At 37.9% G+C, this 14,132-nt stretch overlaps 1 protein-coding gene across 1 annotated transcript in view; it reads right to left on the reverse strand.

Annotated features, from left to right (window-relative positions):
* The window catches only part of EIF3H (eukaryotic translation initiation factor 3 subunit H), a 110,452-nt gene that overhangs the window by 73,090 nt on the left and 23,230 nt on the right, over window positions 1–14,132 (reverse strand). The window contains exon 2 of the mRNA XM_055287095.2: window positions 5,776–5,932. Coding sequence (XP_055143070.1) covers window positions 5,776–5,932 — 157 coding nt within the window. The remainder of the gene's footprint in view (window positions 1–5,775; window positions 5,933–14,132) is intronic.

Raw genomic sequence — 14,132 nt, forward strand, 5'->3', positions numbered from 1 at the left:
ACCAAGAGTTGGGTGCTGCTGTAAATACCTGAAAATGTGGAAGTGACTTTGGAACTGGATAACAGGCAGAGGCTGAAACAGCTGGGAGGGCTCAGAAGACAGAAAAACTGTAGGAAAGTTTGGAACTTCCCAGAGACTTGTTGAATGGTTTTGACCAAAATGCTGATAATGATATGGATAACAAAATCCGGGCTGAGGTGATCTCAGAGGAACTTGTTGGGAACTGTAATAAAAATGACTCTTGCTATGTTTTAGCAAAGAGACTGCTAAATGATTTGTGGAACTTTGAACTTGAGAGAGATGATTTAGGGTATCTGGTGGAAAAAATTTCTAAGCAGCACAGCATTCAAGAGATGACTTGGGTGCTGTTAAAATCATTGTTTTTTTTTTTTTTTTTTAGACGGAGTCTTGCTCTGGCGCGATCTCGGCTCACTGCAAGCTCCGCCTCCCAGGTTCACACCATTCTCCTGCCTCAGCCTCCCTAGTAGCTGTCCCCAGGCGCCCGCCACCACACCCGGCTAATTTTTTCTATTTTTTTTTTTTTAGTAGAGATGGGGTTTCACCATGCTAGCCAGGATGGTCTCCATCTCCTGACCTCGTGATCCACCCGCCTCGGCTTCCCAAAGTGCTGGGACCACAGGCGTGAGCCACAGCGCCCGGCCAAAATCATTCAGTTTTAAAAGGGAAACAGAGCATAAAAGTTTGGAAAATTTGCAGCCTAGCAATGCGATAGAAAAGAAAAGCCCACTTTCAGAGGAGATATTCAAGCAGAAATTTGCATAATGAGGAGCCAAATGTGAATCTCCAAGACAATGGGAAAAATGTCTCCAGGACATGTCAGAGACCTTCACAGCAGCAGCTCCCATCACAGGCCTAGAGGCCTAGGAGGAAAAACTGGTTTTGTGGGCCCTCCTGCTGTGTGTAGCCTAGGGACTTGGTGGCCTGCATCCTAGCCACTCTAGCCATGGCTAAAAGGGGCCAAGATACAGCTTGGACTGTGGTTTCAGAGGGTGCAAGCCCCAAGCCTTGGCAGCTTCCACGTGGTGTTGAGCCTGCAGGTGCCCAGAAGTCAAGAATTGAGGTTTGGGAACTTCTGCCTGAATTTCAGAGGATGTACAGAAATGCCTGCAAGTCCAAGCAGAAGTTTGCTGCTGGGGCAGGGCCCTCATGTAGAACCTCGGCTAGGGCAGTGCAAAAGGGAAATGTGGGGCTGAAGCCCCCACACAGAGTCCCCACTGGGGTACTGCCTAGTGGAGCTGTGAGAAGATGGCCACCGTCCTCCAGACCACAGAATAGTAGATCCACCAACAGCTTGTACCATGCACCTGGAAAAGCCACAGACACTCAACGCCAGCCCATGAAAACAGCCAGAAGGGAGGCTGTACCCTGCAATGCCACAGGGGCAGAGCTGCCCAAAGCCACAGGGACAGAGCTGCCCACTTCTTGCATTAGCTTGACCTGAATGTGAGACATGGAGTCAAAGGAGATCACTTTTGGAGCTTTAAGATTTGACTGCCCCACTGCATTTCAAGACTTGCCTGGGGCCTTCAGCCCCCTCATTTTGGCTCATTCTCCCATTTGAAACAGGTGAATTTATCCAATGCCTGTACCCCCATCATATCTAGGAAGTAACTAACTTGCTTTTGATTTTACAGGATCACAGGTAGAAGGAACTTGCCTTGTTTCAGATGAGACTTTGGACTGTGGACTTTTGAGTTAATGCTGAACTGAGTTAAGACTTTGGGGGAAAGTTGGGAAGGCATGATTGGTTTTGAAATGTGAGGACATGAGATTTGGAAGAGCCGGGGTGGAATGATATGGTTTGGCTGTGTCGCCACCCAAATCTCATCTTGAATTGTGGCTCCCATAATTCTCACATGTTGCGGGAGGGACTCAGTGGAAGATAACTGAATCATGGGAGCGGTTGCCCCCATACTGTTCTTGTGGTAATGAATAAGCCTCACAAGATCTGATGATTTTATAAGGGGAAACCCCCTTCTCTTGGTTCTCGTTTTCTTTCTTGCCTGCCGCCATGTAAGACATGCCTTTCACCTTCCACCATGATTGTGAGGCCTTCCCAGCCATGTGGAACTGTGAATCCATTAAACCTCTTTTTCTTTGTAAGTTATCCAGTGTGGGGTATGTCTTTATCAGCAGCATGAAAATGGACTAACACAAATAACATACACTTGTGTCCTTGCTAGCCAACTTAAGTAATTTTACCAATAAAGCTGAAGTCTTCTGTGTCCCCTTTATGCCTCCCCTTCCAGAGGTAACTATTACCCTGAATTTGGTGTTTATTATTCTCATGCATGTTTATACTCTTACTACATATGTATATATCTTTTATCAGTATGTAGTATTATATTTTTTTAAATTTCACACAAATAGCAGCATGTAGTGTACATTCTGGAGCTTGCTTTTTCTCTAACCCAAGTGAAGAAGCAAAGAAAACTGGCAGGAAAACCAAAGAATTGAGGTTTTGTTTTTCTTATCAGTTACAAGGTCCTAAATGATCATTTTTTTAAAAAAATCTACTCTCGCAAAGTCTACCTATGTAAATCCAAACACACAGTTATTCTTCTGTTCTCAGTTTTCCAATCTGTAAAATTAGGGTAATAATCTGTGCTTCTTACTCCATGTGAAACTTTTGAAATAAACATTCTTTTAAGATTTTGAAAATAAAGAGCTTGTAGAAATTTAAAAAATAAAGTACACGTTCGTGAAATAAAACATTGGTCAATTCAAGTATTTCAAGCTCGTAAAAGAAGTTAGCTTCCAATTATCTAGAATTAGTAATATATTTTGTTTTGTTCGCCTACCGTAATTGCAATGAATATTATTTCTTCATATTCTAAACCAAGAATGTTATTTAAAAAATTAATTACTTGAGAAAACTGTGTGACAGTGTCAACTGTTCTGGAATAGATTCTACTCCCAACTGTGCCACCAACCCAGTAACCAAACAAAAAACTTAAACCTCTCAAGCTCCTCACTTGTAAACCAAAGAAACTGCATTAACAATCTCTTCTTTTCCAGACCTAAACTAGTGATTATTTTAAGTACCCCCAGATATGTGCATGTATAGAGAAATAGAGATATTCTAATACTGCCAGAAAGAACTGCAGAGAAATCTCAACCTTAATTCTATAGGAGGTAATTCAAATGAAATAGGGAGAGCATAGCCAGTTTAAAAAAAAAAAAAAAGATGCACACTGCATAAAGGTTTAAAAAATCCAAGTATGCTAGTGTTCAGGTGCTTAGAACAAAAGTAGCCCTGGTTAGTTTCTAGAGGAATTACTTTAATGAAAACCTGCTTTGCAGACAAACTGCAAAGTATTTCAATTTAACAAGCATACACTTTGTGTTTATTATATGCTCAAGGTACTATGAAGGTGTGAAGTCAAATGAAGCAAGTAACATTCTATCAAAGTTAAAGTGATCAGTTAAAAGTCATATCGAAAATGACAAACAGGAAATTAAGAAAAATCCAATTTATAATAGCATCACAAAGAATAAAATACTTACGAATACACTTAACCAAAGAGGCAAAACACTTGTAAACTGAAACTACAGAACGCTGCTAAAAGATGATGCATATAAATGGAAAGAAAAGCCATGTTCAGAAGTTAGAAGACTTCATCTTATTATGTTGTCAATACTACTCAAAGACAGATTCAATGCAATACCTATCAAAATCACAATGACATTTTTTGTAGAAATAGAAAAATCTATTCTAAAATTCATATGGAATCTCAAAGGACCCTGCATAGCCAAAACAATCTCAAATGAGATGAACAAAATTTCTGACTTCAAAACCTATTACAAAGCTGGAGTAATCCAAAAAGTGTAGTTCTGACATTAAGACAGACATACAGACCAGCGGAATAAAACAAAGAGCCCAGAAATAAACCCTGGCATATATGGTGTCAAGTGATCTTTTCCAAGTGTGCCACGATGACTCAATGGGAAAGGACAGTCTCTTCCAACAGATGGTGCTAGGAAAACTGGATATCCACATGCCAAAGAATGAAGCTGGACCCTTACCTTGTATACAGTACAAAGATTAATTCAAAATGGATTAAAGACCTAAACATAAGACCTGAAACTTACTACCAAGAAACAGAGGAAAAAAGCTTCATGACACTGGATTTGGCACTGATATCTTCAATACAATACCAAAAGCACAGGCAACAAAAGCAAAAACAGACAAATGGGAGTACATCAAATGTAAAAACTCCTGCCCAGCAAAGGAAACAATCAACCTAGTAAAAAGGCAACCTACAAAATGGGAGAAAATACATATTGCAAACCACGTATCTGATAAGAGGTTAATATCCATAACTCCTTCAACTCAACAGGAAAAAAAAAGCCTCCAATTTTAAAATAAGCAAAGGATTTGAACAGACATTTTTTCAAAGATATACAAATCACCATATGAAAAGATGCTCAACATTAGTAATCATCAGAAATGCAAATCAAAACCACAATGAGATGATCACGTCACATCTGTTAACATGGCCATTATCAAACACACAGAAAATAACAAGTGTTGACAAGGATATTAAGAAATTGGAACCCTTGTGCAAGGTTGGAAATGTAAAATGGTGCAGCTGCTATTAAAAAAATGTACAGAAGTTCCTCAAAAAATTAAAAATAGAATTACCATGTAATACCACTTCTGGGTACATATCCAAAAGAAAATGGAAACAGGATTTTGAAGAGATATTTGCACACCCATGTTCATTGCAGCATTATTCACAGTAGCCAATAGGTGGGAGCAACCTAAACTTCCATCGACAGATGGCTGGGTAAGGAAAATGTGGTATATACAGATGATGACTTATTACTCAGCCTTAAGAAAAAAGAAGAAAATCCTGTCATTGCTACAATATGGATGAACTTTTAGGACATTATGCTAAATAACATAAGCCACTCACAAAACAATAAACGCCACATGATTCCACTAACATGAGGTATCTGTAGTCAGACTCTTGGAAACACAAAGTAGAATAGTGGTTGCAGGAATGAAAGAGGTGGGAAAAGGGATTGTTCAATGGATATGGAGTTTGAGTTTTGCAAGATGAAATAGTTCTAGAAACCTACTGCACAATATGCATATACTTAACATTACTGTAATGTATACTTAAAATTTTTATGTGCTTTTTACAATAAAAAGTTACACAGAAAATGAAATCTGAGATTTCAAATAAGTGAGAAGTTATTTTCAACCTGATTTTTAAAAAATCTTTTAGATGCTGATTTTAGCCTTTGATGTGAGCTTTTAACTACTCTCAGCCTTTGCTAACAAAGCAATTACACCTATAGTACAAAAATAAAATATTTCTGAAATGCTTGAGGAGTATCTTCTTTCTGAAGCAGAAAATTGAATTCCATCTCTTTCTAAACACTGACTTAATCAAAACAGGGTAGAAGGGAATGGATACCAGACACATAAGGATGATCTTTGTCCCTCAAAACTTTATTTAGCAAGCTGATTTCATGTTGACAAAGTCAACATCAGCACAGTTCCTATCCAATCTATGACAAATCAGAATCACAAATTCCAAATAAGTAAAGGCCAAACTAATGATGTCGATGGTATAAACCCTCATTTCCCAGAATTTATATAATTTTCCCAAAGTATCAGATATCAAGTGAAGTAGGCTAGCCTGACAGACTCCCAATTCACACATTATCAAAAGTTATGGTGAGACCTGTGTTAATATCCATTTGTATGCACTGCAAAGACACACCTGTGATGAACACCCTTACCTTCATCAAAGTCAGCATCATCCTCTGTGTGCTGAGGGAAAGGAAAGCAGTTGGTAATTTCAAGCCGATCTTCTACAACCAGACCCAAAAGCACTCCTTGAACAACTTCAGTTCCTTGTCCTTCTTCTTGATAATGTTTGATTATCTTTAATACCACCTAAAACATACACACACAGAAGGGAGCTTAACAACCATCCTAGTTTATTATTTCCTTTATTTCTAAGAAAAAACAAAATAAACTGTACTAGGTTTGCAAAACCACAAATTAATAAAGAGGAATAAATAAATGTCTTACAAATCCTTTCCTTTAGCCTTACATAAATAATAAAGCTCACATAATCTAAATGCAGATTTGAAACTCCAGGAGTTTGACTACATGTCAAAAACATCCATGTACAGCAGTTATGCTCTTAAATCAAAGCTCCCCCATGGTCTGGCATCCAGGAGTTCCTTCAGCCAAATCAAAGAATACCCCCTCAACCTGAGGCTATTATTGAGAAAGTGTTCCTGTTAATAGACACATAAATGACAAAACTATCAGTAAGATACAGAGATAAAGGTCTCAATTATCGGGACACCTGAAAGCAGAGCCTTCTGATAAATTCTCATTTTGCCTTTCTCAACAGATCATCTCCATAGTCAGAGGATGCAAATATGGGAACACGTACCCACATGTATCCAACAAGAATCTGGTTGGTATAGTCTCCAGCATGATTTAGTTTTCCTCAGCCAGAAGGATTCACTAAGCAACCTCTAATGGAATAACCAGGTCTTATACTACTCTCTCCTTTAATATTCCCATAAAGATAAAAGAGGTAACACCGTGCACAGGTGGACAAGCAATTAAAGTCTGCAATAATAATAATCATTAATAATTCCTACAACATGGGATTGATATATGTAAAGTGCTTTCTATAGTGCCTGGCACATATTAATAATAATAGCATTAATATTTAATATAAGCCCATGGCCTGAAGACCCAAAAGGCAACACATTCAAAATTGTATGTAAAGTTCTCAGAGGGAAAATAATTCTAACAAGAAAATGACAATTTATTTGTACGTTATTAGTGTTTCATTTAAAACAAATATATTATTGTTAGAAACTAAGTAATGGGTGGGCCAGGCACACACAGGGTGAGCAGCTACTTCTGTGTGCAGCCTGAGCCCACAGGTCAGCTCAGCCACAGGGATGGTGAAGAAACAGCCTAAGAGAGAATCAATGCGGTTGTCAGCTAAACCTGCTCCCGCCAAAGTGGAAACAAAGCTAAAAAAAGGCAGCAGGAAAGGATAAATCTTCAGACAAAAAAGTGCAAACAAAGGGAAAAGGGGAGCAAAGGGAAAACAAGCCAAAGTGGCTAACCAGGAAACTGAAGAAATTTACCTGCACAAAACGAAGAAACTAAAACTGAGAAGAGTCCAGCCTCTGATGACACCAGAGATAAAGAAGCCAAGTTTGACTGATATCACAACACACTCTATCTTATCAGTGGTCCCTATTTCCCTTCTTGTACAACCCAGAGGAATACTGTCAGCAACTATTTTGTAAACACAAGTTTGTGTGAGATACTGAATTATGGGAGGGTTTGACTGTCTTGAGTGTCAGCTTAACATTCCATAATTGGGGGGTTAGTTTTTATATCCTGTAATACAAAGCATACTAAATGGCAATATGGAGTTGCAGTCCTGCATTTAATGTCTTGAACATTTTAAATTACTTTCATTCCCACATTATTTTTTAGTAGAATTGTTTCCTAAAGAAAACACTCTTTGGCTCTCCCTGTCATAATTGTGTGCACTGTAACATCTTTGGTCGTGGTAGTCCTGCTTTTCTAATTAACTTCGTTAATGTGCTGTGGAAGATTGAAAATTTGAGTATGTAGTCTATATGGTATTATATTGTGAATTGGTGAGATCTATGTAACAGCTTACTAACATGTGAAGATACTGGTACTTGATAGCCTCTTATGGAAAATTTGCTTCCCAATTTTAAGCTGGAAAGTCACTGAAATAACTTTAAAAATTACAACACATGGCTTTTTAGATTTGTAGTATATATGTTAAGAATTGTGTACAAATTGAAACGTCTGTGTACTGATCCTCAACACAACCAATAAACCAATTATGAAAGAAAAAAAGAAACTAATTAATGACCAGTTAATAGCAACACATCACATTTACTAAACATTATATGACAGGCAATAATCTAATTATTTCACATGTATTACCCTACCATGTAATCCTCACAACCACCTTAGGACGAAGGTACTGTTATACTTATTTTATAGATAAGAAAACTGAGGCAGAGAGAAATTAAGTAAATGGCTAAAGGTCACACATCTAGGAAGTAGTAGAGCCAAGATTTAAACCTAGTTTAAACCTAGTTTTAGGTTTAAAAGTAGGTTTTTAAACCCAGTTTTAGGTTTAAACCTAGGAGATGATTTTCATATTAGTAACTAAATTGATAATTAAAATAACCAGTTAGTAACAGACAATAGACATGCAGTAAAAACTGTGTTATGAATAGACCCAAAAAGACTACACCAGTAAGATACAGAACTCCAAAGGAGAGCAAGCAGTCAGCAGGGAAAAGAGCTCAAAATGGAGTAACACCAACTAATAAGATTGGTAGACCTTCAATACTACGAAATGAAAGTGCACAACCTATACATTCCTGTATGAAAGACCTCCTCTCCACTTCTTGAAAGGCACAAAAATGGACTTGATGAGTCATACAAGTATGGGTATGAGTTCCAGCTCCAGCATTTACTAGCTGTGACCTTGAGAAAGCTATTTAATCTTCTCAAGCCTTAGATTCTAATTTGCAAAATAGCACTATTTCATAGCATTACTGACACTACTAAAAATGGCACAGTATAGAGTTCTCTGCACAGAGTCTGCCACATAGTAAGTGCTCAATAAATGACCAATATTATTGATTTTTGTCAGTAAAATAACTATTTAATGCTTACTCAACATACCTCTCTGCCAAGAAAAATTATTTCTACACTTAAAAAATAGAACATGGGTGATTAAGATGGGATAAACTAAACTGAGAAAGAGTTATTACAAACACATCTACAAATTCATCTAGGTTACCTAGATTCCTTTATACTTACCCCTACTAATGAGATTGCTAAACCACTACTGAAATCAAAGTAAACAAGAGATACTAGAAGATATATGAGCTTAACATAGTTCTTCAAATTCTAGAAGTGATTCCTAAACAGCTGATTCCTACATACGCAAAAGGGAATACTGGTGACTAGGACCAGCACAGCTTCATAAAGAAGCCAGGTGAAAATAACCTCATTTTCAGTTATGAAGAAAACAGCAACAAAAAAACTATTAATATATTTTAAAACAAGTTATTACAGTTCAAACTATATTGAAAACTGTCTTAACTCTAACAAAAGTGAATTCGAAAGGGATCAGTAAGGATAATGTAACCAAACAGCACACCAGGCTTGACATGCTTGCCCAACAGCCAATGCAATTTTATGTAGTATCAATAGTGCTCCAAGTAAAAGAAATAATTATCTCACTCTTTTGACGTCACTGAACTGTTATCCTCAGTTCTTTACAATGACCCAAGAGAAAACTTACCAGTAACAGTACCCAACTAAGAAATGAGAAAAGCACAAAAAACAATCAGCATGAGTAAGAATCCACAGAAAAGGGTAATTACATGACAGAAAGCTTAAAATCCTGTGATGAAAACCAGTAAAATTAATGCAAATCTCTCTCTAGGCAAGGGACACTCAAAAAAAGCACTTTCCAAACACTGAAGAGTTCTTTGGCTGCTAGAGGATTAGTCTTACTTTGAAGGCAAAACCTCAGGACCACAGGTGATAGTTTCTAGAAAGAAGATATCAACTCTAAGGATAAATTCTCTCTAGTACTGAATGCTGTCCAAAAAAGAAAGCATTCAGGAAAGACTCAATCACTAAAATAATTTCCAACTTTAATATTTATGATCTTGTCATTTTAATATAATCTCATAAAGTACTCAGGAAAAAAATCACTATTATCAAAACTAAGCTAGCTCATTCTTCATTGTGACATTTTATGATCGTCCTACTCCCTACATACACACTAAAACCTCAATTCGTTAGTTCAAGAAGTAATGTCATGGAAATGCCTTAGAGTAGGATTCATTTGGAGCAGGGGTTCCCAACCCCCAGGCCACGGACAGGTACTGCTCCGGTACTGCTCTGTGGCCTGATAGCAACCAGGCTGCATAGCGGGAGGTAAACTACCTAAGCTCCATCTCCTGTCAGGTGACCAGTGGCACTGATTCTCATAGGAGCACAAACCTTTACTGTGAACTGCAAATACGAGGGACCTAGGTTGCATGCTCCTTTGGAGTATCTAATGCCTGACAATCTGAAGTGGAACAGTGTCATCCAGAAACCATCCTCTCATATCCCCGCAACCCCCCACATGGAAAAACTGTCTTTTCACGAAACCAGTCCCTTGTGCCAGAAAGGTTGCAGACACTGATTTAGATGTTAAAAGGAAAGGAAATTCCTGATTAAATATAACTAAATGACATACATACTTCTGCTATTCTACATAGATAACCAAGAATTTGCCATGTATATATATTTCAAAGTTTCGCAGATTTGAAGTATCTTTTAATATAGAATCCATGTTGTGCTCATTGTCTCCCCTCGTAAATGTTCCCATAAAAATGAAAGAATGATTTATTCACCACATCTTCAACACCTAACACAGATACTGGCACATAAAAGATACTCAAAATATATTTTGCTGAAGGAATGAATGGCAAACACTTATCACTTATGATATGTCAAGCACTCCACTGTCTTACATGCAAGGACTCATTTAATCCTTACAACTACCCTGAGGTCAGTTATATTATTTTCCCATTTTACATAAGGAAACAGAGATAAGCTGACAGGGAATTCAGCCAGGGAAGTGAGATCTGACTTCTGAGTCCAAAGCAGTTCTAATTACTTCACAATAAATGAGCGATACCAAACTGAGTGCACCAAATATGTTGATAACAGCAAGGCTGAAAAAGACACATGGAAAGCTTAACCATTCTTCAAAACAAAAACGCTCTCCTGTTATATACATATTTTGTTTATATGTATCACAAATGACCCCACATTTGTGACACATATACACCCAGGAGCCCTATTTACTCATTCTCAGCTGAGCAAAATCACCTAAAGAGCTTTTTTTAGATAAATGAAGAGGGGTCCTCATTCTGGATACACATTAGAGCCACCTGGGGAGCTTTAACGTATACTAATGCGTGAGTACACTCCTGAAATTCAGCTAACTGATATGGGCTGGGTTCCTATACTGGTTTTGGTAGGCGGTGTCTGGTTTCAGGTTCTCCAACTTACTCTAACATCCTATTTAGTTCTAACTTCTAATAAAGTTGCACAGCCTAGCTTTCCTTTGTTTTTGTTTTGTTGTAACTCCTCAGGTGACTACAATACACTGCTGGTCAAACCCCAATTTCCTTTCCTCTAAGACTTCGTGGGTTGCTGAAAAGTGAAAGCACTGAGACATACAGACCCAAAAGTGAACATGTTGTCTATAAAAGCATAAATATCACCCTAGTAAGAGGAATTCAAGCCCTAGTTGGAAGAATCTCTACAGCATATAAACAAGAGGGAAGGGCCGGGCGCGGTGGCTCACGCTTGTAATCCCAGCACTTTGGGAGGCCGAGGCGGGCGGATCACGAGGTCAGGAGATCGAGACCATCCTGGCTAACATGGTGAAACCCCGTCTCTACTAAAAATACCAAAAAAATTAGCCGGGCGTGGTGGCGGGCGCCTGTAGTCCCAGCTACTCGGAGAGGCTGAGGCAGGAGAATGGCGTGAACCCGGGAGGCAGAGCTTGCAGTGAGCCGAGATCGCGCCACTGCACTCCAGCCTGGGCGACAGAGCGAGACTCCGTCTCAAAAAAAAAAAAAAAAAAAAACAAGAGGGAAGGTAATACCAGCAACCCACCTTGAAACATTCATGTTTTCTGCAGCACAGTAAGACTTACACCTTAGATCTGACCCCGTATCTAAGACTGTTAAGAACCGATGCTGACTAGATTTGCTTATCCTATAAATTAGTGGGTAAATGAGGATTCTTCTATGAACTATGCCTCAAGGGACAGAAGCAAACTTGCCAGTAGAAACCTAACTTATCAAATTCTTCTACACCTTCTGAAACTTTGTCATCTTCTGGGTTTAAATGCTTAACCTACTCTATGTGCCCTAAACAGTAAGTATTGTTCTCTGATTAGGTCAGTTGTCTCTCAAACCGTTTCCCAGGTTTCTGAAGTTTACACAGTCTCAAGTTGGGCAGATCTTCAAGGAATCCCAACCTGCAAGATAGTAAACAGATGTCCTGTCTGCTGAAATTACCCTGAAGGGAACAGTTTTCTACTATTGTTCACTATTCAGTGCAAACTTTGAAAAAGCAAAGCAGACTATATGCCATCTCTAATGAACACAATGCTACTTTTTAAAGTGTCTGGCTTTAAAAAAAAAAAAAAGAAAAGAAAACCTATCTTTGCCCAAAAATCTAAAAGCAAGAAAGGATTTAACTTCTATGACAAGTATTCTCTGTATTATAGGGTAAAATATAAATACCAATCTAAAATAGCCAAATAAATAACATTATAAGTCAATAAATCTAAAATTTAGAAGAGTTAAGAATGGCAGGTAAAATCTTTCATCCTTCCTAAAGGGAAAGATTTAACACAATCTCTAAGACCTCTCTATCAAAATCATATCAAAGACTCAGTTCCATGACAGGGAACAGTTCAAATTTCACCAAAATAAATATTAAAGCTTTTTGATGAACTAGAATAATTTCCCATCAAACATGTCTGCATAGACCAGTAACTACAGAAAGATTTGAAATCTTTCTGCATAGAATCACTAGGCTTCTGTTATTTTGACTTCTTTCATTCTCTCATTCATTCGTTCATTCATTCACTTAGATACTTACTGAGTGACTTTTCAGATCAGTCACCTCTGCCAGGCCCTGGGAATATGAAACTAAATCAAACACATAGGTCCTACTTTCATGGGGCTCATATTTTTAGAACAGCAAGTCTCAAACACACTTTCTCTTTATTCTCACACAACACTGCTGACACCAGATGTGTGGGTTCTTTCTATACCGTGTAATTCTTCCAATTCGCCAAACACCAGCTGAGTATCTTACAATTTAATTCAATTTTTGACACTATCTTCCTGGAGTTAGTGTCAGATTCCAAAAGTTAAGGACACAGTCCTACAAACAAAACCGCCCTCACTTCAGATGCCAATCCCAAATCCAGGCCTCCAGTACTTCTGACCAACCAGCTATAAATCAGGAGTTCCCACAAAACCCTCTTCAGATTCAATAATGTGCTAGAATGACTCACAGAATTCAGAGAAATACTTTACTTACATTTATCAGTTTATTATAAAGGACATGACAAAGGACACAAATGAAAAGCTAGATGAAGAGATGCATAGGACAAAGTATCGGAGGTTAGGGGACAGAGCTTCTCTGGGCCTCCATCCTCCCAGCTCCTCCAAGTGTTTGGAAACCCAAAAGATCATCAAATCTTGTACAAGAGTTTTTACAGAGCTTAATGGAGCTTAATCTCCAGCCCACCTACCCTCCTTCCCAGAGGTCAGTGGGGCTGAAGGTTCCAACCCTCTAATCACTTGCTCTTTTGGGTGACCAGCTCCATCCTGAGGGGCCTGACCCAAATCACCTCATTAGCATTAACTCAGGTGTGATCAAAGAAAAAGCATTATGAATAAAAGACAGTCCTATCACTCAGGAAATCCTAAAGGTTTGGGGAACAGTGTGACAGAAACCATGAACAAAGACTAAAGATATTTCATGTATTTCACGGCCCTTTAAAATTAAAAAAAAAAAAACTCTTGAAAATTTTTTAAAATCCCTAAAATTTTCATGGGCCCCCAAAAATCTTATACAGTGATATCCGCATATCAGAAATTCAAACCAAGAAATGTCTGAAATATTTATTTCTCTTAAAAATAACCTCTATTGGAAGCTTTGAAAAAAATTAAAAATAAATGCATTACCTGCTCATATAAACTATGTTTTAATGAAAAATATTTTATAAAACAAGGTAATTTTATCAGGATGTAAGAATGACAATGTGTCATATTTTTGTAAAAAATTTACATTTTCAAAAAAATTTAATCCAGGAGAGGAGAAACATAGTTTTACATTTTTGTAAATCTTTTTAATATCTGGTTTAATAGAAAACAGATGGATAATCACAACTGTTCTTGCAGTCAATCCTTTATGATATCACACACATCATGTAGCATCTGGAAACCTCCATTAAACAGTC

The sequence above is a fragment of the Symphalangus syndactylus genome, chromosome 7 (genome assembly GCF_028878055.3).
Source record: "Symphalangus syndactylus isolate Jambi chromosome 7, NHGRI_mSymSyn1-v2.1_pri, whole genome shotgun sequence".
In the NCBI taxonomy this organism is placed as follows: Eukaryota; Metazoa; Chordata; class Mammalia; order Primates; family Hylobatidae; genus Symphalangus; species Symphalangus syndactylus.